Genomic DNA, 21208 nt, shown 5'->3' with positions numbered 1-21208 from the left:
GACAACTCAAATAAGTTTGGAAACAGCTGCTCCAAACTTTCTGTTAGATATTCTTGAATTCTGCTAAGTATCTGCCACATTACAAGAAACAGCTGTGTTACGGCAACACGCCGACTGGGTGATCCCTACGTACTCCCTGCATATCTAACTGTTGTGTTGCAATGCTTAATTCATACGGGTGAAGTACTCAGACTCCCAGCTGAAAGGTGTGAGATAAATGGAAATGCATATTTGTAATTGTCAGTCTATGCAGAAGTGCCAATGAAAGGAAGAAGCACAGCCAAAACCCGAGAGCTAAGCCCCGAGGAGGTGGGACGGATGGCTGTACGACAGGGAGCCCTTCCCTGGTGGGATCAGTATCTGAAGCTAACGCACAAAAGTACACTGTTATCTGAAGAAGGCCAAGCTATGACCATTTGTCAGAGGACAACATTATCACATCTGGCAGGGCTGGCTCTTCCCTGGGCCAGGATTTCACAGGCATTAATCCCCTACTCCTCCACAGCGTGTGCTTCTTCCAGATTATGCCTTGACTAACAGGCAAACAAAAGTCTGTGTGTCCCGGTGAAGGCAGCAGCCACCCCAAGCAGTGCTCACGCCTTTCAGCATCCCCAGGGCTGGTATTTTTACGGGAGGGGGAGTGAGAGGTCCCTGTCTGTACGTACGTGTGGATGAATATTGCTCAGTTCTGACTCTCTTGCTTTTTAACTTGGAATTAAAATCATCTGTGCCTGGACTTCGGGAAACAAAGTAACTTACAGCCGTCACCCAACACTGCAGTTTTGTAAAGCAGATAAAGTCAAAACAGGCAAAGCACTCATTTGCTTTTTGAGAGGGCACAAACATATGATAGAAAAGCTGAATGTGGACAGCCAGGATGGCAGAAAATCCCCAGCCAGGAGATACTTGTGTTGAAGGCCTTACTGCTGTTGCTGACAGAAAGATGTTAAGATGCCTTTGGATTGTGAGGGAGATGGAGACAACATTGGGGGAGAAACCAGTGGTGAGAGAAATGCTGCACAAACTCTCCTCTGAGCCTCTTATGTAGCTGGGCCTTTAGGAGACTCAGCAATCGTCTGAGACAGCTGGAGACAGTGGCTTGGCTGGAGATGAAGGGAAGAAAGCCACAGACGCTGAACAGCGCATCACGACGCAGCTCGCAGCACAAACTTGCTGTGCTCGGCTTTTTTTCAAGGGGCCTCTTCCTGACCCAGCTCTCTGCAAGGCTTTTATTAAAATCTTAATTGAATTCTTACTGGGGATCAGGTGGTCCTACAGAGCTCTTCCTTGCGAAACAGCCCGCGGTGTGTAAATACCTGCCCCGGAGTCAGGGGTTTACCGTGTTTCATCGGCAACCCCGCGCTGCAGGGCACCGTGCGCTATCGACCCGCCGGCTTGTCACGGGCAGCGGTGTGCGGAACACGGGCCGTGGGACCGAGCAGGGACCGCGGCGGTGGCAACGCGGGGCCGGGCTGCGCGGGGCCCCGCGGCCGAGGCTGAGCGGCGGGCGGGCACCAGAGGGCGACGGAGCATCGCGGAGCGGGGCGCTCGGCAAGAGCCGGCGGGGCTGCGCCTTCCTCCCCGCGGCCCCGGAGGGATTCCTCCAGCTTCCTTCGAGCCGAGCACGGCGCTCGCTCGCTCGCTCAGGATACCGAGCCAGAGGAGCTCCTATACGCTGATACGGCGGGTTTGTTTTGGCTCGCTGCTCAGGAGTTATTTACTGAAACAGATCTCGCCGTGTCACACACCTGACAGCTGGCTTGACATTACCCAACTCCTTTCTTTTGCAAAGGGTTTCATGCTTTAGGGTTAAATCAAAAGAATATGTCTGAGCGAAGCAAGAGAGGGGGAAAGGAGCTGCAGAAGGAAGCCAAAGGGCTGCTAGGTTTGAGCCAACTGCTTTTCTTGGGGGCACTAACAAACCAAGTCCCAGCTTTTGAGATTTTTCCAAGCTATTAAGACAGTCATAAATTTTTAGCCAACTTCCAACTGCAGTATTCTGGGCCAACACTACTGCATATTACATAGTTTATAATATATTCTTGTTGAAAAAAAGGGAGGAATTGTTTTTGAAGTGTAAACATTTGAAGTGTAATCAAGGATTTCAGGAATTTAATAATTAAACTTGCTAAAAGAGTAAGCAGTAAAAGGAATCAAAAGAACAGTTTCATATAACACAGAAAGATTCTTCAGGACCCAGGAATTGCTTCTTATACTGTGATAAGCGGAAGGCAAGAGCCCGTCCTGTCACACATTTCATAGTCTCTACAGGACCTTCGCTTGAGTCTTGTTACAAACTTGGTGCTGAGAAACCATTTCCAAGAGTAATCACTTCTGGTCCCTCGCATCTTGAGGGAAAGGCAGTAACGCACAGTCACACGCTGAGGGTCAGCAGGAGATTCCTCTAGATCAGCAACGCAGCGAACGGATCCCAGTTGGAGCTGGCTGCCCCGGGAGCCCCCCGGGTGCCGAGGAGGGGCAGCTGCCTGCCCACACTGCCCTGCCTCCCTGGCACAGGGGACGCACCTGCTGCTCCCCGACCAGCCACCTTTCTCTTACACTCATCTTTTCATAGCCCAGGCTACATGTCTTGCACGATCCATTGCATTGCTTTCATCAAGGTTACCCTCACTGAGAGCTGGCCATGGCATTTGATCAAATTTGGCCAAAAGAAAGAGGAAAATAGTGGGCATGTGAGGAGAGACCCTGGGTCTGGCACCTTCTGTTCCCTCTGTGCCCAGGTGGGAAGCTCGGAGCTGCCCTCACAGGGAAGGCTCTACAAAAGTGTCATTAACATTTCATATCACAGGGAGCTGGCCTCATCTCTCAGAGCAATTCCAGCAAGATGAGCCAACGGACCCATCGCGCAGGGCACTGCACACAGGCCATGGGCACAGCCTCTGCCGGCAGGCTTAGACTCCAGAACACAAAGAAATGAAGGGAAAAGGATGTGTATTAAACATAGAACCCCAGGGAATATATGAAAGAATTAATTTCCACTCTCATTTTTGATGTCTCTTCTTCCTCTTATATTTTCTTTCCCCTCCAGCCCTGAGCACACACAGGTGTTATAAACAGTGACTCCCCTTGCTCTAATGCCCATGAGATTCAGAGCTGAGCCACTGTAAATATGCCAGTGAACAGAAATGCATTAAAGGATTAAAGCATTCAATTTGAACTTGCAAAATCTGGGCTTTGGCATTAGTTTCTTTCACTGACACGTAATATACCTTTAGTGTAGACAGCAGAGAACAGCAGGGCAGAGAAGTCAAAAACAAAAATAGCTTTAAGTATCACAGCAAACCATGGCACTGAGGAAATGTATAACCATCAATTATGCAAATGAGGACATCAATTCATTAGCTACAGTCTCCAGATTTTCCTGACCTCTGTCTTAATGGGGACATGCCTCATTTGAAGCACAGAACAAAGCAAACACAAGGATGGTAAGTGACTGGGGAGTGAAGGCCACAGGGAACACTGAACTTAGATAATCTTTGAAAACATTTGAAGTAGAAGAGAATAAGCAGAAATATATACCCAAAAGAGCTTACGGAGCGTACAAGACATGGGAAGAGCGGGCACCAGAGAAGAGGCACCAAAATCAAGACAGACAAGGTGAAAGCTGCAGGGAACTGCATTGAGGTGTTAGTGATTTGGGACTTACAATCTCATTCTGTGCCAGGCTGACTTCAGGTATCAGTGGTGATGGTTTTTCACCTTTCCAAGCTGCAGTTACCTCCTACCCGTAGTTCCAGTTCTAATCAGTCCTTGGCCTAAAATAGATTTAAACTTCTCCATGGCAACAAAGGCAAAATCATAATTGGAGCAGTGTTTGTGCTACCTCTACAATAACACATCACTTCAAGCACTATCATCTTCAGAAGCCAAATAAAAACCACATGTTGAGAAAAAAGTATGAAAAATACTAATGAAACACAAGACTAGGGAAATAAGAGGTGAAAGAAATACATTAAAACACTCAAGTTCACTTTCAGCTTAAAATATACTCTCTTTTGTTATGTTCAATCCTGTTTTACATGACTCAAGCGCTAGGTCTCCTAGGCTGAGAGCACTCGACATTATGATTTTTTTTCCTTGATACCTCCATTTTAATTTGCTTGGTTTTATACCTTTTCTCCTACTTACAACTCTGTAGACCACCCAAATAAACCATCTTTCTCTTCTTGGTGTTTACAGCCCTTAAACACTGGCAGCTGATCACCATATCTCCCCTAATGATCGTTTGGCCAGGCTGTGCGTATCTGATTTCCAGTCATAACTCAATTCCTGCAGCACCCCTGCCAACAGTGAAAGTTATTGTATTACAGCCCTTCTAAGGGAAAAGCAAGGACCTTTTTTATACCCCTGCAGTATGCAATTCACACAATCCTGAGCCCCTTCCCTACAGTATTCACAAGAGGGTCAGGTTCACGGCCAGGGTAAATCCTCCTTGTTTGCAGTGAATTCTCACAGCGTCCCTGACATGGGCGAGAGGTCTGACACCTCCCTCCAACCCCACTGCTGGGGAGCTGAAACCTGCACCCGTCTCCTACAGCATCTCTGCAGAGCTGAATACTTCATTCTGCCAACTGAGAGTTCGTTAAACGCAAGCGTAATAGCGGTGAAAATAGCTTGAGCAAACTCTTCAAGGCCAAGGCCTCTCCTGAATGACAGATCACAGTGCTGCTCCCTTCCCACCTTACTCCACCAGAACAAGTTTGCGCATCAGGGCACGCAGCGTATTGCGGTGCAACGAGCTATTGCATCTCGGTGTCTTTACTGTAACATGCCTCGTATAAAATAACGAACCCAGTAAATACAGAGTGTAAAACCAATCACGTACAGATTCTGTAATGCTATTGGGACTCATTCAGTTGTCCTTAAAAACCCCGGACACTGCAAACAGCCCAGAGGAAGGCAGGCCCGGCACAGCAGCAGGGCCAGGGACGGCACCGAGTGCCACGTCCTCCCCAGCGCAGCGGCGGCGCCGCATGTGCGCGGCTGTGACACACAGCAGGACGGGCAGCGGCACAGCCCCCTGCCCCGCCAGGGCCCGGAACAAACAAGGTGCTTGGGTTCACTTTTTAGCACTGGTATCAAACACTACTGAAAACAGCTCTGCCAGTCAACTCGGTATCACACCTCGGGTTCTGATGAGGAAATCCATCAAGTGGCTTCACAATCATTTCATCAGGGGGAACACTTTACACCATCTAGCCCCTTTTCAGCTCTGGAAAATATGAAGGTATCTGCCATTTAGCAGCAGGGAGCAGGGCCACTGCAGAACACAATTAAAAGTGTTTCCAATTAGGACAGAGAACAATGAGTTTATCTGAAATTGGAGGCTAAGCCGAAGAAAAAAAACAACTGTGTCTATTTAGAAACCCGATGCATGGTCAGGAAATGAGATTGTTTCCACCTCATCTGTGGCAACATACCTACAGTTGTATGCCTCCCCTTCCATAAAAATGAACAAAATCCACTGCTATTTGACAACCAGAAGAGCAGCTGCCATCCCCAGCTTTTCCAGCAGCACTGGGGCATGCTGGTGATTGCAGAGCTGTGGGTCACATCTCTATACTGGGAAGAAACACTGAAATAATTGTGCACAGAACCATGCCGCAGCTCCGTGATCACCCTCGGTGCCAGTTCTGCAGGCACTTCGCCTAACAGAGACTGTATCTATTGAATCCAGAGCCTGGTGCTTGGTATAAACGGGATATAAATCTATCACACATGGTACACATCTAAACTTTGTGTTAGTCATCATGTTTACAAGAAATTTACAGGCAGAAAAAAATAAACATGTTTTATTAGCTTGCTACATGTTGTTGTAAGGCAAAACCCTCCCAATTCAAGACATGAGCCAGCCATTAGTGCATAGGAAGTTTATAAAGTCATTTTGATTGTGATTAGGTTTATTCCATCATTGTCTATTATGAGAATACTTCAACCTTCCTCTGATGTAATCAGTATTAACCAACTTTCGCAATATACCATTGGACTAACGACCTGTGGTATGGCAAGAAAATACCTTTTAAAATACATTTGCACACCTTTCTCCTAGTTCCTCACTGGAAACAGAGTTCAGCACAAGAGCGCGTTTCCAGCAGGCAGAAACCAAAGTGACTGCTCAGAGGGTGGATTAACATCAGCACTCATTTATGACGGCTCAGGAGCTGCCAGGCCCACTCTCATGGTTTCTCCGACGCTCTCACTAGAAGAAGCAGTGAGGCCATGTTACGGACAAACTAATGACTACATCAGGTTATCTGCTGGACTGGAAGAAATCGTTCTTATTTCACAATTACTTTGGGTTTGGTTGGGCTGTTTTAAGGCTTGAACTGAACTGGCTAAAAGTTAAGCCAGCTACTGACTTTAACAAATAGAGGGAAACCTTCATTTATAATGTGAGTTTCTGCATTTTCAGCAGCAATTTTCTTTTGAAGATAGAGCTACATTATTTTTAGTCATAGTCAAATCACTGTAGAGAACAACTTTTGGCTTCACCATTAATTTTTACAAAACCCCAAGACTACTTTGTACATGAAAACTAGCAAGTACCTGCAAGGCGCTGAGCTACTTCTTGAGTTCAGCAAACATCTTCCTTCCTGATGCTCTTGAAAATACTTTTGAATGGTTAACACCTCCACTGCAAAGTAAAATGTCATAACTGTGAAGGATTTGCTTTCTACCTTTAGGCTCTGAAGTGTTCAACAGAGTCAGGAGAGAGGAGCTGCATGGGGCCAGTATGCTGTGAAGTTAGACTCTAACTAGAGGCTGAACTCAGAGTATTTTACTACATCGATTCCTTTCGGGTCTTCTTGTCTCCCCCTGCTTTTGTTTAGTTCTGAACTATCCCTATCTCATCACCTCTCATTTCTCCTTGGGATTAACACTGGCGTCTTGCTGACTTGAGTACATTTTTTTTTTATTATTCTGTGCTGAAAGAAATAAGCATTGTAATGTTCCTGTATTAAAGTTATGTGTACACGTGTGTGCTGCACTCCTCTGTTCTGCATAACTCTTCCTATAAGGCTGCCGATCAGCAAAGCAACCAGCGGGGATGGACACAGCGTATCTGCTCCAGCTTCCCTCCTGTCCCCTTCAGCTGGGAGAGAGCTGCCGGGAGACACAGGTGGAGCCGTGCAGAGGACAGGTAGGCAGGGACTGAAGTAACGGGGTACACACCAGCTTATGGGTGTCTGGTTTAGAAAACAACATCAAAACAATTTGCTTAACAAAACACACAGATTACTAACAATTTGCTTATATGTTGTCTATGCATTAAAGGCAGTGCAGTCTGCTTAAAAAATGATTTGGGAAGAGGAGGAGGAGGACTGTCTTCTGCCACCTGTTTGAAGTTGATTCGGGTCTGCAGCAGTGTTCTGATTTAAAAAATGAAACAACCAGTGACAAAGGTGACAGCGATGGTGTAGATGGCCACATTCCTAGGCCAAAGGATACAAATAACATCTCTGCTTTAACTCCAAGTGGCCATAATACAAGTTAATTCAAAGAATTCGTTAAAATGGCACAAAACTCTCTGTGGCAGAGGAGCAGCTACTGAGGTTATTGCCTTTGCAGACTGTGGCGTAAGTTCTCCAGAATTCAACGGTGAGCGCTGAGGGGAAGACAACGCCAAGCATGCCTCTGCCTCAGTCGCGGGTCTGTGGGCAAGTCAGCAGCCCGGGCACCCTGGCAGCACCCACGTGTACGGGGGCAGCCCGGCCTCTGTTGACAGGGCACATCGGAGCACAACTTAGACCCATAGCCCCAGATTTTGGGCCCTGAAGAAGGTGACCTGGGACTCAGAGAACGTAACTTCTATTTCTGCAACTACCACAGGGCAAGTGGCTTTAGATGACCTATTGCTAACCTCCCGTACCTGGTACACAGACACGCCAACTCGCTTTGCGAAAGGTTTTACCACCTTCTGATGAAACTTCTACTCTGCTCTGGTGAGACCCCACCTGGAGTACTGCATCCAGGTCTGGGGGCCCCAGTACAGGAGAGACATGGAGCTGTTGGAGAGAGTCCAGAGGAGGCCACGAAGCTGGCTGGAGGGCTGGAGCACCTCTGCTATGAGGACAGGCTGAGAGAGTTGGGCTTGTTCAGCCTGGAGAAAAGGCGGCTCCGGGGAGATCTCATTGGGGCCTTCCAGTACCTGAAGGGGCCTACAGGAAAGATGGAGAGGGACTGTTTATCAGGGAGTGTAGTGACAGGACAAGGGGTAATGGGTTTAAGCTGAAGGAGAGTCGATTTAGATTAGATGTTAGAAAGAAATTCTTCACTGTTGGAGTGGTGAGGCCCTGGCACAGGTAGCCCAGAGAGGTTGTGGCTGCCCCTGGATCCCTGGCAGTGTTCAAGGCCAGGTTGGATGAGGCTTTGGGCAATGTGGAGGGTGTCCCTGCCCGCAGCAGGGGGGTTGGAACTAGATGATCTTTGAGGTCCCTTCCAACCCAAACCATCCTGTGATTCTATGATACTTCTCACTCTGAAACACCCTACACGTATGTGTAAGGTTAGACATAAAGCTGTGGGTCTGCAGCACAGTGTTTCTGGGTACTCAGATATTACACTGAAAAGAATGAGCTGGGCGGAGGCAAGAAGAGAGCGGAGATATGAGAAACTACCATTCTTGCAAGAGATCCTGAAGAGATTTACAAAGAAAAAAATTAATTCAGCTTAACAAGATTTTGCCTGCCAAGTCCTCAGGCAGCCTGAAGGACAAAACTTTACCCTTCTTAAGGTTCATGTCAGCAGAAGAAAGTTTCTGATTTTCATGAAAGCAGATATTTGATTCTGAACCTAATGTTAAAAGTTACATGATATTTTAAGGTCTTGGCCTTACATTTTCACTGTCCTACTACACAAAAATCCAAGAAAAACTAGGGAAATGCGACGTTTGCAGTTTGACAAGAACTTACACGCTTGTCTTTTTTTGTCCCATTTAAATAGCCCAGAGCCCTTTCTAAAGGCAGAAAATAATTCATCTGTCCTTTGCCATGGCTTATGCAAGATGTATAAGTACATTCAAATTTTACAACTTTTATTGTGCGGGTCGGAGATTAATACTGGTTTCTTTCCTTATATTTGATGCAAAATCCCTAAGGAGTACCTGAAAAAATAAGTGTGTGTGATAGAAAGAATAAAATGAATTGCAAATACGCAGAATTATTAAGAGCTCAGTGACGTCTCATGGAAATCTCTGAAAAACAGTCTATTTAGAGACCATCCAGAAGTATCAAACAGGAATCCCACCAGGGAGAGGCACAGCACAAGCTGCAGACTATGAAGGTATTAGGAAGAAAAGGACCAGTCATGCAGTGAGCTCTGCAAAGAGACTTGTGGTAAAAACTGAGTTTGACAAGCTCTAATAACGATCCCAAGAATAATTAATGCTTTCACTCCTCCAGCACATTCCTTCCTAGAAGGCAGTGAATTAATGGTGAAGCCTCACAGGCTTTTTGCAGATAAGCAATTACAGCTAAAGAGAGGCAATTACACAAAAATCCCATCTCCCGCATCTTTGGAAGATGTGGAAATTCTTCCATCACCAAAGCAACTGTTCAATCTCAGCACCAGAAGAGCAGAGGAGAAGTCTATGAGATCTGAGTAGAGGATCAAAGTCCTTGAGTACAACCAAGTTCAGTTCAGGAGCAGCACAGTCGGGAACCTGGTGTTGGAAACGAGTGCTGGTGGCCGTGGGCTGCTCCCCGGGCTCCGGCCACCACGGGCAGAGCCTGCGTGATGTGGAACGGCACGGGCAGTTCGCACGTGCTCCCGAAGTAAGAGCCTTGTGCTGCTCCCCAGCCTGGAGGGAGAAGGAACCTCACCCTCCGGAGACCCGCAGCACATTTCTGAAACATGTTTTCTATTTTTTGTGCATTTCTGTACTTTTTGTGCACAGAGAACCAGATTTAATTTGTCATCCCACAGTCATCACATATGAGGCAGATACAGTAAGAATTTAAGCTCCCTTACTTCAGGCCTTTTGCTTTAACCACAAGAACATCCATCTATGCTACCTAAGAATCAGCCAGACCATGGGAACTGCATGATACAATCTATCTATAAGAAATATTTTTAATCATGTAGCATTTTTGAAAACAGATCACACACGGATACTTTTAAAAGGAATTAGAATGTAATTTGGGTGTAGGCTCTGCAGAAAGACAAATACAATTAATTCTGTTTTCCTAACTGCCTCCTTTTTCACTGCTGTCAGGAAGCCTGCATGAAAACGCATGATTTTACACCAATGACGTCTGCATCTTGCTCTTTACCAGATATGACAGTCTGTATGCAACATGGCAATCTGGGATCTCTGGAGGGAATTGCATCAGTAGTTTGTGTCAAATTTCTATTTTCCATTTCTATTAGGAAAGATTAATTTAGCATCCAAATCAATATGACTGTATAGTAGCATAAAACTTATCAGAAAAAAAATTGCAGGTCAGGTCTTATCTCTGGTTCAAGGAACAGAGGAAGGAAAAACCACTGAAAATAGGAAGCTCTCCCTACAGAATACAGTTAAACAGAGACCAGTATCAATGGCCGAGTGCTGAAACTACAGGATTGCACACTCTTTGTTAATTCAAACATTTAACAATTGCAGCGTGGTGGTAAATAAAAGCAGCACGCTCCTCATCAGTTGGTATCTTTAAATTAAGGCAGGGTAGCTGTGTAAAAGATTTACTTTATTTCAAGAACTCACTGTTGGCTCCGTACTACGTACTGGCATGGCGTGGAAGAGTAAGTCTCACCAGTGCAGAAACCAGGAGGTCAATAAAGCCCTCAGAAACAGATTTCTGTTCTCATTTGAGCATCTAGAGAATAATTAAATAGAATAAAAGAAACGACACATAGGAATCCTACTTCAAAAATGGATCTCCTATAAGATGTTTACTATGATGCCCAGGAAACTGTTACTCTGCAGCTTACAAGCGAGGAGTTCCCATAAGAGACCAGTGAGCTTTTCTTTCAAGAGGGCGAGTTCAATCATTGCATATTCATGCATTAACTTGTATTTCTTTCTAACCTGATGATAAATGACAATGTATTTTAGGTAGTCTTTTCCATCGGACATTTGCTGACCTTTATCTGACTTGAATGAAAGAAAAGTCCAATGTCAACTTTAACCTTTCTATCCAAACATACCATAGGAATGAATACATGTAAAGCAAATCTGAACGTACAGCAAGTTAATCTTGGGCTTTTCCAGACTAACTTTGTACTTAAATCTGCTGAAAGGAGCAAATGAGATACAGGAACAGGTCCACTCCCACAGCCAGACACAACCTGCCTTCACGGGGCAGATAAAATGAATTGCTCTTCCTGGCACGCCTGCAGTCTGCTGTTACACCACATCCCTGCCGTCAATCTTCTAGAAGAGTTTTGCAAAGTGAGCCCACCCGCAGAGCACACCACAGCAGGAAGCTCAGAGCTCACACACCCCGTGCCTGGTACAAACCTTCACCCTAGCTGCGTACTAAGGGGCTGGGGGAGAGTTCCGCAATGGAACGCACTGTGTCCTTCGTCCTTCCAGCACCCTTCCACTGAATACTACTGCAAACTACCACCAAGTAGGTCTTACTCACTGCTGGCTTCCAAACCTGCCTGACAACAGGCTTTATCTTATCCCTACAGGGTACTACCTGTAGTAGTAGCCAAGTACTGTGCTAATTTTACTGCTCTGAAGTACTATTAATAAATCTTATCATGGAGACTGATGAAGAATTACAGATAGTATGACTTGCCAATGACTTCCCACATCCCATCATGGGAGTACCTGAAATAGCCAGCAAAACATCTCAGTTACAGCACAGGCCCAGGTCAGTTATAGATTTCCTGCAGCTGTAGCTGGCCCGGTTCCCACCAGGCAGTATTTTAAGGCCTCCTCCTCTTTTGGCAGACGCTCCTGAGGAGAAACAAGAGCCAAAGCACTGCTCAGCTCTTCCAAGAAGTGGATCCCTTTGGAGGATAGCAATGCCTGATATTGTCCATGAAAATTAATCTAATAGTCTTTCAAGAGAGCTTCTCAAAGGCAAACAGTCCACTTTTGCTGAGAATGAGATTTAAATGAGGCATCTAAACAAGACAGCAAGGACTAGGCAATAGAGAAGGCAAACTGTTTTACCAACGGTGAGGCTAAAATTTGCATGTTTCAGGTTCTCCTAGTAACCTTATTTTTAATGAAAAATTGTGGAAGTTGCAGAAAAGAGTTCCCCAAATTCTTAAGGTTTAGGTAAAATGCATCACACTGAATCAGCTATTCATTTCATCAAAACGCAAGTGAGGAGATAACGCAGTTAAACACACAGATAAATTCATGGGGGCCAGTGCCAGCGATCAAAGGACTTTCATTTCCCTGGAAAAAGCCTCTAAAACATCCAGAAGGTATTAGTGACACAACTTAGACATTACGGCCAATGCCTGAATAATGGCAATGATTGTCCATTGTCCAAGCTACCAAAGGAAATGGCGGAATTTCCATTATTTGGCATTTTCCAAACTCGGTGTCAAGCTGGAAGTTATGTCTTAGCCACACAGAGTTTACGCCTAAGCAAAATGTCAAACAGAATATACGGGCAGGTCAAACCAGATCCACTCACACCTTCTGCCCTTAAATCCTATGACTGTAAGGAGAGAAGCAGGTTTCCTTCCCCTTCCTCAGCTCTTAAAGAAAACAAGTCTTTTAATCTATTTAGAGGCCCTTTTTGACATTCTTTAGCTGCAGTTTTTCTCAATCAACCTAATCTTTTCCCATCAAGCTCCATGCTAATCCCATTTTGCTCCACTCCTTAAACTAATAAAAGATTAGAGTGACATTTCAGAAAGGGCATCGTATTAAGCAGCTTCTTTCCCATCTCAACAGATCACACAGTACAAAATGTAGTGAACAGGCCATTAATCTTATGGTAATGAGGTGTCAGTCTGAATGGAGACCTCCTCCTTGATCAATATGAAGGGCGCAGGAATAATGAGGACACTGCCGCTTGCCATCTCTGGCAACTTTGCCAGAAGGCGGCAGATCCATAAAGCGTTGTTGTGATTGTGGCAACAGCTCTTGTCACCACACCGCTCTGCCCTTGACAACGGAGACCAAGCATCCATACCGATCCGTCACCCCTTGTGCTGCCCACACATAATGAGCTTTTCCCTATGTTCTAATTAGTGGCGTAAAACTGTTTAACAACTTCAGCTTCACTCTAACATGAAATCAATTAAGATTAGCAGCCACACACAGAGAAATTTTTCACACCTTTCCAGCTGGTGAAAATCACAAACAAACTACTTTCTTCATTCCCACAGTGGACAAGTCATTGCTCTTCCTGGTGACATCCCTGCATTGGTATTATCCAATTTACTTTTATACAGAAAGAATTTTCTCATTTCCCCTTAAAGAAAGCTCTGCACAGCTACCATACGCCTGAAAGACTCAAGTTTTACCAACTGCTGAGAAAACTTGCCAGAAAAAGTACAAGGCCCATCCTGGCTCGTGATACTTGGTGGCATCCTTCAACTTGCTCTAACAGGATGCTCTTCCTTAAAGAGCGAGGTGGGCTGGGAAATCCAGCTCTTCTGCGCGAAAACACGATGCCATGAAACTGCACTGAACCTGAATGGGCCCCGTGCGGTCACAACAGCATGTTTACACAGAACAAACTGGAGCAACAGGGCTTAAAAATAATCAGAAGGGTGTTACCTGGGGAGAGGGCTGCTAGAGGAACAGTGGGAGACATGAGCAGCACACCTCCCATTCCTAGGGAAACGCCTCTGTGCATGGGCTCCACTTTTCCATTTGCTTTTCTTTCTTGTGATTAATGAATAAAAACTGTGGGTTTGGTATCCCCAAAAGTCAAGTGTCTGAAGGTCAAATTGACCTACAGTTTACCATTGTAATTTGCGCTTTTTCACGGTTTGTGTCGTTACTACTGATATAGGTAAGAGTTCTTCCAAAGATATTCGCCCTGTAGAGGAATTCAGCCCTTCTGCCCCTATTTGACACAGTCTGATCCTGCAGTTGCACAGTCACTGTTCTGTCTTGGTACAGTAAATTAATCCTAAATATCAACATCAGAGAAACTGATTACTTGGAACTATTTCGAGGACAACATTCAGCAGAAACGAAATCTTTACAGCAGATGAGAAAACACAACATTTTTCTGCAATCACAATAGGACACAGTATCACTGGTACTGCAAATAAATGCCAACTTTTAACCATGCAACCTCTAGCTAGGTCTTTATTCTGATTTTCCTATCTAATTACATACATAAGAGAGATACAGTGAAGTAAAATAAAAGATTCTTCTCCCATGCACATTTCTTAGAAAAAACCTACCTCTCCATCTTTCTTGGAAATCAACTGTCTTGGTAAGGCTTAGCTATTTACCTGTACACTGTGGTAGGTGGCGAATTCAGGGTGTCGTAGATGAGCCTCACGTGTCCTTGGTACAACTCCAGAGCCAAAGGATCGTTGTCTCCTTTGTATAATAAGATGCCATTGTCCTTGTCCGTTGCTACCTGTGAAATATTAATAACCAGGTAAGGAAGCTTGAGAACGATTAAAAAAGAAATAACCTTATATTAAAAATCAAACCAAAATCATATATGCAATTCAAATATGATTTAATAAATCATATATATGAGCAACAATGAGAGTGAGAGCCGCGAGACACAAAAAGGTCCTGGTGACATTGAGAGGGTCATACACAAGCAGGTCAGCCTCCCACTAAGGGATGGCTCCTTGTTTCAAATGGGAACTAGTTTTCAGGAAGTGAAAACTGCAATTTATTTGATCCCTGTCAATAGACTGTTGCTGTATTTTTGGCGACACATGAATTTATTTCTCAGCTGCTACCCCAGCTTGAAGTGGAGGTTTAGAAAATCAACTCTGGCAGTAGAAGGAGTGTGTCACAATTACAAGCAAACAAATTTCAGCAGGTGCTGATCTGTTCATAGATTTGTTTATGAACACAAAGAAGGAAAGAAGGACCTGTCCCCACATCTAGCATAACCATGAATTATTCACTCTATCCAAGTTATTAGTAAGTCATGCTGAGTTCAAATGGGACATTTAAAGAGTCAGGAAGAATACAGTAGCCCTCATCCCTCTAGCTTTGATGTACATCAAGGCAAAAAAAAAAATCTTGAACACTGAAAAGACATGAACTCCACTTTCCCAGTCTCCAGCTCTCAAATGTCCCTGTAGTACAAAAGGAAAAAAAAAAAAAAGAGACAAAATGGGATTTTTGGATACAACCTGCCTGCTATTTCCACAGTACATATTTCTTGGATTTCTTATTTTTTATAATAGCTGTTACATGCCAAAACTAAACAGTACATTTAAAAATCTGTCTGCATTTTTATATATATATTTAAATACTGTCATCCTTTTGCCCTGAAAAGATTTTTTTTCTTGAACTCTTTTTAATAAGATTTCCTCTATCTGTTCTTAATAATCAATGTTGTATTCTAATTTGAATTCACTAGTGATTAATTACTGGATGCAAGAATAATATTCAGCCTGGGAAACAAGAAGCAAAGTCATCTGCATGTGCTTTTTATAATAATCAGTTTTATTTTGCAAGCTATGGCTGATGTAATGTGTTTTGTACATTTAAGAAGACAATGTCCAGATTTTCAGCTTTAAAGTCGACCTAAAGTACTTGGAGCCTTTGGGAGCTGTGTTTTAGAGTGCCTATATTTTAGAGTGCCCATATTTTGGAATCTCTTTTGTGATATTAAATAAATGGGAATTTTGAAGAAAAACTGGAGTTTCAAATATACGTGAATCAGCTTCACTTTCATATGAACTGTATACTCAAGCTATTAAGGAAAAGATAAAGAAATATTACAGAATTTTCTCATTAGAATACACTTTGCAGGAACCACCCTTAAAAATCTGTTTTCACTGTGGAAATTTGGTCCTTTTTCCCCATGTCTTGACATTTGTGTTTTAATTACAACCAAACTCTATCAAGTAAGTCTAGAATTTTAAACATTTCCAACTGTGGAATACAATCTCTTCAAATTGAGAAAATAAAGGCAATAAAATAAACACAGAGGGATGATTTTTTCCTCTCACATCTTTTGAAATGTTATGCTTCACTTGTAGGATGAATCTACTGTAGAAGTATTAACACTGATTAACAATCCGTGGCCTAAGAAAGAGGTGTGTCACGTCATATATGTGCTCCACACAGCTCCTTATTAGAAAAAGTCTAAAGCTAGAAATTATTCCCTCATTTACTTTGGGATATTAAGGGGGAAAAAAAAGATCGATTTAATGCCTACTAGATTGTGAATGCAAATAACTACCAAATCACTTCAATGTCATATTGGACTAAGTATCCACAACCACAAAGATGACAGGCTTAGACCTCAAACCAAATTTAAGTGTAACAACAGGACTGTAACAAAATCCCAGGCCTTTTATCTACTGAATGTTCACAGTAAGAGAGTAAGCAAAATATTGTCTGGCAAGGCCATTCAGAGCAGCCTCTTTTAATAAGTCTCCTAATATTAAGCATTAATTTCTACAGGATGAAACACAATGCTGGAAATCAGTAAGAAGACAGGGAGGTTTGCTGAATCACCTCTAGTGACATTGCCAGTCTGGGAATAAGAGAGTGGCGAGATTCCGGAGGCAGGATGTGCGTCCACAAAGGTACAGTGGTGCCTTAGTTGCTTCTTAATGTTTCAATAATTTTAGAGCAGACAACTGGCTCACATGTTGTCTCTAACTTTGTCAGCATCTTGGCCACTAGACCCTGTTCCTTCAGAATAAAAAAACATATACGTGTATATGCATTATTGCTTAGAACAGTACTGGGCTGGCAACTGATGTTCTGCCTGACATACCTGGAGGGAGATGTTTGCTTGAGGGCGAATTTTGGCTGATGGCAGCTCCACATAGGAATCCTTCCCAACAAAGTTGACTGTGATGAGCTTCTCGCACTTCTGCCCAGCAAAGCCAGCGAGGCAGCGACAGACGGGCTCACTGTGCGCGACGATGCACTGGGCCCCGTTCTGGCACTCGTAGTTATCACATGGGCTCGTCTGGAGCAGAACCATCGGCGGAGGAGTTTCACAGAAAAGTCCGCTGTAGAAGGTAAAGGAAACAAGAAGCGGCCTCAATTATCACCATTTTTTTAAGGAAGGAAACGCTTTCAGATGCTGATGTTATACTATTACTGTGGTATAGTGACTCTGAGATTCAGCTACCATGTGCCTGCTTCACTGTGTGAAAGCTGTCCAGCGAAGTGCTCCACAGAAATTCCCACAATCAGTCTGAACGAGCCAGTTCAAATACTGAAAGCAATCTGTGCTGCACTTTGCTGTGGTTATTTAGCTCTGCAAGGTACAGCAGTCTGTCTAAAATAGCTTTCATCTCACACTGTGCCGTGCAGACGTTCCCAGCAAAAACTGGGAGCCATTTAAGCTCAAACACGAAGTTTCCTCACCTGCTTTCCCAGCCATCCAGAAACACGCACCACTCCTCAGCCAAAAATCCCCATCCTAGGCTTTGTGACTTGAGCCTACCTCTGCTGGTGGTAAGCAAGGGGAAAATCCTCTGCTTTTAGTGTTTTTTACAGCCTCCTCACTTGATTTACTGTGTATCGGCAAGTGTGTCATCAACAGATGGGCAACTGCTAAAAAGTCTCAGAAGGAACACACTGATCCCATGCTATTTGATGGGCAGCTGCCATGAATTGGTTGTTTCTAACAGCATCAGGATCATCAGTTTTATTTTAGCTGAGTTTGTGGTTGGCAATGTCCTGGATCAGAAAAACACAAAGGAAAGGAACATCTCCCAGAGTCAGAGGTAACTGAAAACCAAATGCCAGATCTGAGGACTTGTGAACTCAAATCATAGTCAGATTTGGAGGAAAGTGCTGTGGTTTTGTCTGAACTATACGAGAGGCTGAGCAAAACCCACATGCTGGAACCTCTAATCTCTGAGGCTTGGGCCACATCTCCCAGGGGCAGCAATGGCTCAGTCCCCAGGCTGCCTTCCTGGATCTGGCACGGCTGCACACTTCACAGTCAGAATGACTCAGCTACACCGAAATATTGACACCAGCATAGAAGGAGCAGGGAAAAGGGAGAAAGTGCAAAAAGCTGCAGTCATCTTTCAGTGATGTCGTGTGTCAGACTAAACTGCAAAAAGTAAATGAAAAATCTCTGTCCAGTACACCCACGGTGTGTACACCCGTTGTATGCAATCAACGGGCACTGCAAAGGGAGCGGGCCAGGCTCTCTGGCTGCGCACGGCATGCCCCTGCACCCATGCCCCAAATTTCGCATCACAACCACTGTCCAAACCCAACAAACCCTTTTTGGACTGATAAGAGAACATAAATTCTTTGCGTCAAGTTCTGTGACTGCTTGAAAACGTGTAGACAGTAAAATGATGAAAAATTGGTAGCTGGTGAGCAGGGAGCGTGCGTCAGGCTGGGCTGCGGGGAGGACCGTGGGGATAGCTGCAGCGAGGGCTGTGGGCTCGGGCTCCCACACCAGCTCTCTGTGTTACACAGCGCTTGTCAGCACGGGGGCAGAGGGCTTGCCAGGAGAGGATTGTGGCAGAGCCAGTCATGCAGTGAATAACCCATCAGCCCAGTCCTGGAACAGTGAAATCCCACTTGTCCCACTAGGAACTTCCTGCCATTCCGGGAGCACTTTATGGAATAATAGCGCGCTCATAAAAACAAAGCAAAAAAATGCCGAAACCCTCACTCCTCTCCAGTAAAGCAGGTGAGACTTGGAAACTCAGTGAATTTCTAGGCAACGTTCCTAGATACAATTAGAACAGAAACCCAAGCCGTTACCCTACAGTAAATAGCGCTGATACAAGACGTGCAAGAACAGCAAATAAACCAGCCACAACATACTCCAGCCCAATCTTGCTCAGCCACAGAGACCAGAACCTGCTGCCTCTGTAACAGAAGGAAACGGAGATGACTGCTTTCCTTTTTGCATTTTCTCATGTGAAACTCTGCACAGAGTACCACGGCTCTATCTTTAGCACTGTGTGGAATGAGAGCCCAACCCTCTCCCTGCCCCTGTTCTCCCAACACGCACCACCCTCCGGTCTGCCTCTGGGAAACACGAGAGAGAAATACACAACAAAATATGGATGGGCTAAATCTTGAACCACATCAAAAGCAATGCAGTTCCTCTGCTTTTCTATCACGTCTGAAAGAAGAGACACAGGGTTTTACGTTACTACTTTTACAAAAGGCAAACTTGAAGAATGCCTTGAAAGACACGAACGTTCAGGATTTGCACCCGGGAGAAGGCCAGAAAAGTTCTCCTTTCCCCACAGCCGTTACACAGCACGGAACACCCTAACCAGCTTCCTAACTTTGCCCAAATCTGTATGTTGGCTTTGCACCTGGTGGTGTGGGTATGGCAAACAAAAACCCGTTACACAGGAATAAGCATGAGGAGGGGGAAAAACATGGCTGGGGGTTTCCAAGGCCTAAAAGCCCAGTGCTGCGCCGGCCTCTCGCCGCTGCCCGTGTGCATGCCCTGCAGGGACTGTCCCGCTCCGGCCCTGGCGTCACTTGGGGTTGGCTGCGCTCGTGTACACAAACATGCGGATGTTCCCTCCTCAGTCAGAACTTTTCAGGATAAATTGCATTTCAACACTTTTCTCATTGCATTGCCCTAACCTTCCTTTATCCACCACAAAGATGGAGTGATGTTTCACAGCCAGCCTCCCCGTGCCCATCCAGCGCTGTGGTTAACAGGGACCCTTTATCCCCCTCACTGCCCGGGTGACACTTAGTGCTGTACGTGGGCAGAGCCATAGGCCGTTAATACTCTCAGTTTGGGGAGAAAGGGGGAGCAAAGCACTTCCCGCCAGCCAAGTGGTTAATATCCTCTCCCAGAACAGCATAACCTTGCATAGGGACAAGCCAAGCTATTCCTTTAGACACACGTATCTCAAAAGCGTAATCTGGCAGGCAGTACTGTTGGCAATGAATAGACCCCATTTTCTTTGCTCAAGGAGTATTTGGAGGAGACGTACCGGGTCGGTAAAGTGTCCAGCCTGCTGTGGGCAGCAGTGGAAATGGGAGCACGGCAGGCAGCATGGTGTGGCGGAATAACTGCGCATGGGAAACGGTTATCTTTGCTCAGTCTGATATGTTTCTCAAAGGAAATTTGTTCTTTGGAACACTTCTTTGTGAATACACCTAAACTACAAATTAATTATAGACTAAGAGAACTTTGCCTTCCTGAGTGAGACCCTTTGCTGCAGCTTCTTGGCAGAGCCCCAGAGGCCACCCTGTTCCTCGCGCAGTACCTTGGGGGGCACAGCACCACTCAGCAAGAGATGGTTTGGATTCCCCTTTCCAAAAAAACATAGGAATTTTAAAAAATAGCAACAACCTCATGGGAAGACAGATACACAGAAAGCAATTCTTGCCAATTTAAGGTAGTTACTGTAGTAGCTGCCTACCGGCACAGCAGTCAGACCCAGCCAGAGTTGACGAGCTGAGGACACATCAGCGCCACGTCCCCATTGCTAGCCAGGCACCAAAGTGGACTGCCCGACTGGAACACTTTCCTGTTCAAAGCCTGGTTTCGTTAAGTGTCTCATCTCTCTCTCCAGTGCAGGGCTTTGCGGCTGGCTGGCAAACATGTCAGGAGAGCCAGCAATGGGATCAAACTAGGATCGACCCCACAGATGGCTGTCACCTCTGGCCTGATGTCAGGTGCAATTTGTTTTCCAGAGGTGACTAGCAGAAAGGAGCACTGCTGACCCAGCCCATTAGCTTTGTTCTACCTAATGCCAACCATTTTGTTTTGTCTGTGAGCAACAACTAGAAAGCAGAAGGAAAGTCAGTGTAAATAATTCTAATTTCATGGAAGTTAAAAATAATAATAATAAAAAAAATCCATGCGACCCACAACAGCCTCCACTAACAGAAAGCAAATGTTGCAGGAAGACAGTGTGTCTGTGCTTGGTGCTGCTCAGAAAGATTCCCTGAGCTCCCAGTATGGCTCCAGCACAACTCTCCCTTGCCGGGAAACCCCTTCAGTGGGTGGCTTTACAAGTGCAGCTGCCCTGCTACTGGCATCGAGGAGAGACATTAGCAACAGTGTCTGTCAAGGCCTTTTCTTCTGTACTTTAAAATATTTTTAAAAATATATTTGTAGAAATAATTAGTACTATTTATTTCCCCAGC

At 44.9% G+C, this 21208-nt stretch overlaps 1 protein-coding gene across 2 annotated transcripts in view; it reads right to left on the bottom strand.

Moving 5' to 3' along the window:
* Window positions 1-21208, bottom strand: part of SLIT3 (slit guidance ligand 3) — a 527279-nt gene that overhangs the window by 9601 nt on the left and 496470 nt on the right. For both annotated transcript variants that reach the window (XM_075766507.1, XM_075766506.1), the window contains exons 32-33: window positions 16875-17115; window positions 14404-14534 (exon numbers count right to left, since the gene is read on the bottom strand). In XM_075766507.1, coding sequence (XP_075622622.1) covers window positions 14404-14534; window positions 16875-17115 — 372 coding nt within the window. The remainder of the gene's footprint in view (window positions 1-14403; window positions 14535-16874; window positions 17116-21208) is intronic.

This window comes from Balearica regulorum, chromosome 14 (assembly GCF_011004875.1).
Source record: "Balearica regulorum gibbericeps isolate bBalReg1 chromosome 14, bBalReg1.pri, whole genome shotgun sequence".
NCBI classification, from domain to species: domain Eukaryota; kingdom Metazoa; phylum Chordata; class Aves; order Gruiformes; family Gruidae; genus Balearica; species Balearica regulorum.
Note: the sequence above shows the minus strand (reverse complement) of the source record. Positions and strands in the feature narration are given on the sequence as shown.